Source organism: Anopheles darlingi, chromosome 3 (assembly GCF_943734745.1).
Source record: "Anopheles darlingi chromosome 3, idAnoDarlMG_H_01, whole genome shotgun sequence".
In the NCBI taxonomy this organism is placed as follows: Eukaryota; Metazoa; Arthropoda; class Insecta; order Diptera; family Culicidae; genus Anopheles; species Anopheles darlingi.
This window is the reverse complement of record NC_064875.1, coordinates 65,340,624-65,343,123: the sequence shown is the minus strand read 5'-3', so window position 1 is coordinate 65,343,123 and position 2,500 is coordinate 65,340,624. Positions and strand designations below refer to the sequence as shown.

The 2,500-nt window shown below is 53.2% G+C and overlaps 1 protein-coding gene across 10 annotated transcripts in view; it reads right to left on the bottom strand.

Moving 5' to 3' along the window:
- The window catches only part of LOC125955247 (obscurin), a 57,560-nt gene that overhangs the window by 17,530 nt on the left and 37,530 nt on the right, over positions 1-2,500 (bottom strand). For 6 of the 10 annotated variants that reach the window (XM_049686277.1, XM_049686276.1, XM_049686280.1 and 3 more), the window contains 2 exons: positions 639-2,500; positions 1-429 (listed from right to left, as the gene is read on the bottom strand). The exon at positions 1-429 is cut by the window's left edge and continues 657 nt beyond it; the exon at positions 639-2,500 is cut by the window's right edge and continues 1,768 nt beyond it. The exons of 2 other annotated variants lie outside the window; for them this stretch is intronic. In XM_049686277.1, the coding sequence (XP_049542234.1) occupies positions 1-429; positions 639-2,500 (2,291 nt within the window). The remainder of the gene's footprint in view (positions 430-638) is intronic. 2 more of the 10 variants (XM_049686278.1, XM_049686281.1) reach the window with 2 other exon arrangements.

Sequence of the window (2,500 nt, the reverse complement as noted above, 5' to 3'; positions counted from 1 at the left end):
CGTTGCCCGAGTCTTGCGGAGGGGAATCGGCGTTGCCGGAACCTTCGCTCGATTGTTGCTGTTGGTTGTTACCGGTGCTGTTCTGATCAGTGCCACTGGATGTGGTGGCTTTCGTAATCTGCGGGGCACGCGGTTCGGTACTGTTTTCCAACACCGACTGGACGAGACTCTTGGTGGCCTGAATTTGCTGCAAAAAGTCCGAAGCGGTCTCTCGGGTCTGTTGAAGATCACGGACGCTGCGCTGTTCGAACTTGCGACGGATCTCCTGCTCCTCTAGCTCGCGGAACCGCTTTGCCTCGGCAAGGGCGGCCTTTTCTCGGGCGTAGATCTCTTCGATCTTACGGTTTAGCGCTTCCTCCCGCGACTTCTGCTCTACTATCGACTCGAGCGAAGCGTCAAACTCGGACACCGCCGCAGGTGTACTGTGACCTGTTGCGACGTGCGGTACCGTAGGCATAGGGAATGGGGGAGTAGGTTCAATGGAAGATAATATAGTACATCTTATGCTTACACTACGGATACACTTCTATGGTGGATGAGGTGTGAGTCGATGAGAGAAGCGCAGAAAGCAGAAAGCATAGCATATGGCACAAAAGAGTGGGGGGAAAGGGTGGGGGAGGGGGCAGCAAGACACTTACCTTTCTTGGTTGTGATGGTCTCAACCTTTTTCGTCGCTTCCGTTCGCTTCTGGGCGCTCGTCTGTTCTGCGATCTTCACACTTTCCGTTTTCTTCTCGACGGACTTTGTTGGTTCCGCGGGCTTTGACACCGGCTCTGGGGTTTTTACCTGTTCTAATGGCTTCTTCGGTGGCTCGGAAGGAGCTTTAGCTGTCGCTTCCACCTTTTCCGGAACCTTCTTGGGTTCCTCTACCTTCGGTGGGGTGGTCTTCTTAGGTGACGGTGCCTTCTTGGGAGAAGTAGGTCGCTTAGCAGGGGTTTCTACCTTGGCTGGCTCAGATTTTGGTGCAACGGTTGCCTTGGTCTGTTCAGCTGGTTTTGCGGGTTCAGCCGGCTTCGGTGGTGTAGCAGGCTTTGGCTGCTCTGTTGGTTTGGTTGCTGGCTCAACAACCTTGCTAGGCGTAGCAGGCTTTGGCTGCTCAACAGGTTTAGTTGGTACGACAGTCTTGGCTTGTTCTGCTAACTTTGCCGGTTCAGAAACCTTCGTCGGCGTTGCTGGCTTTGGTTGCTCGACTGGCTTTGCTGGCTCGGCAACCTTTGCTGGCGTAGCAGGCTTTGGTTGCTCGGCTGGTTTAGCAGGCTCAGGAACCTTCGTTGGCGTTGCTGGTTTTGGTTGCTCGGCTGGCTTAGCAGGCTCAACAGCCTTTGCTGGTACAGCGGATTGTTGCTGCTCAGCTGGTTTAGTTGGCACGGAAGCCTTAGGTTGTTCGGCTGGCTTTGCCGGCTCGGCAGCCTTCGTAGGCGTAGCAGGCTTTGGTTGTTCAGTTTGTTTAGGAGTTTCAACAGTCTTCACTTGTACAGCGGGCTTCGGCTGCTCAACTGGCTTAGCTGGTTCGGCAACTTTCGTTGCTACCGCAGGTTTCGGCTGCTCAGCTGGCTTAGCGACAGCTGGCTTCGGTTGCTCAGTTTGTTTTACTGGTTCTGCTACCTTGCTAGGGATAGCGGACTTCGGCTGCTCAGCTGGTTTGGTTGGCACCGAAGCCTTAGATTGTTCGGCGGGCTTTGTAGGCTCAGCAACCTTCGTCGGCGTAGCAGGTTTTGGTTGCTCAGTTGGTTTAGGAGTTTCAACTGCCTTCGCTTGAACGGCGGGCTTCGGCTGCTCAGCTGGTTTCGGCTGTTCAGCTGCTTTAGTTGGTACGACAGCCTTAGGTTGCTCAACAGGTTTAGCAGGCTCAGCAACCTTCGCAGGTGAAGCGGGCTTTGGCTGCTCGGTGGGTTTAGCAGGTTCAGCAACCTTCGCTGGAATAACGGGCTTCGACTGTTCAGCTTGTTTGGCAGGCTGAGTTGCCTCCGGTTTCGCGGCTTCGACAGGCTTGATAGTAACAGGCTTCGCTTCTTCGGTCTTTTTAGATTCTTGCGGTTTGGCCTTGAACGGTTCGACCGATTTTTTCGGTGATGGTGATTTTGGAGACTTTGGTCTCTTGGATTTTTTGGGTGAGTCAGGACCCTTCTCGTTGGCTGTCGCTGGTTCGGGTAGTTTGATAGGCTCTGGGATCTTCTTTTCAGCCGATTTCACCTTTTCCACTTTAACATCTTGAGCTTGCGATGTTTTGGTTGTTTCTGCAACCTTTTTAGTTTCAACGACCTTAACCTCGACCGCCTTGGATAACTGTTCCGTGGATTGCACTGTTTCGCCCTTATTGGAAACCGTTTGGGATACCTTTTCTTCCTTCTTCGTTGGAACCGGAAGCTTGGATTCGGTAGCAGCAGCTTTCACCGTTTCATCGACACTATGCGATTGCTGCCTACGAAGCGCATACTTTGCCTCAATCTGAGCGATCTTAGATTGCGGTTCCTCCGAATCCGTTTGCTCCTGTTTGGTC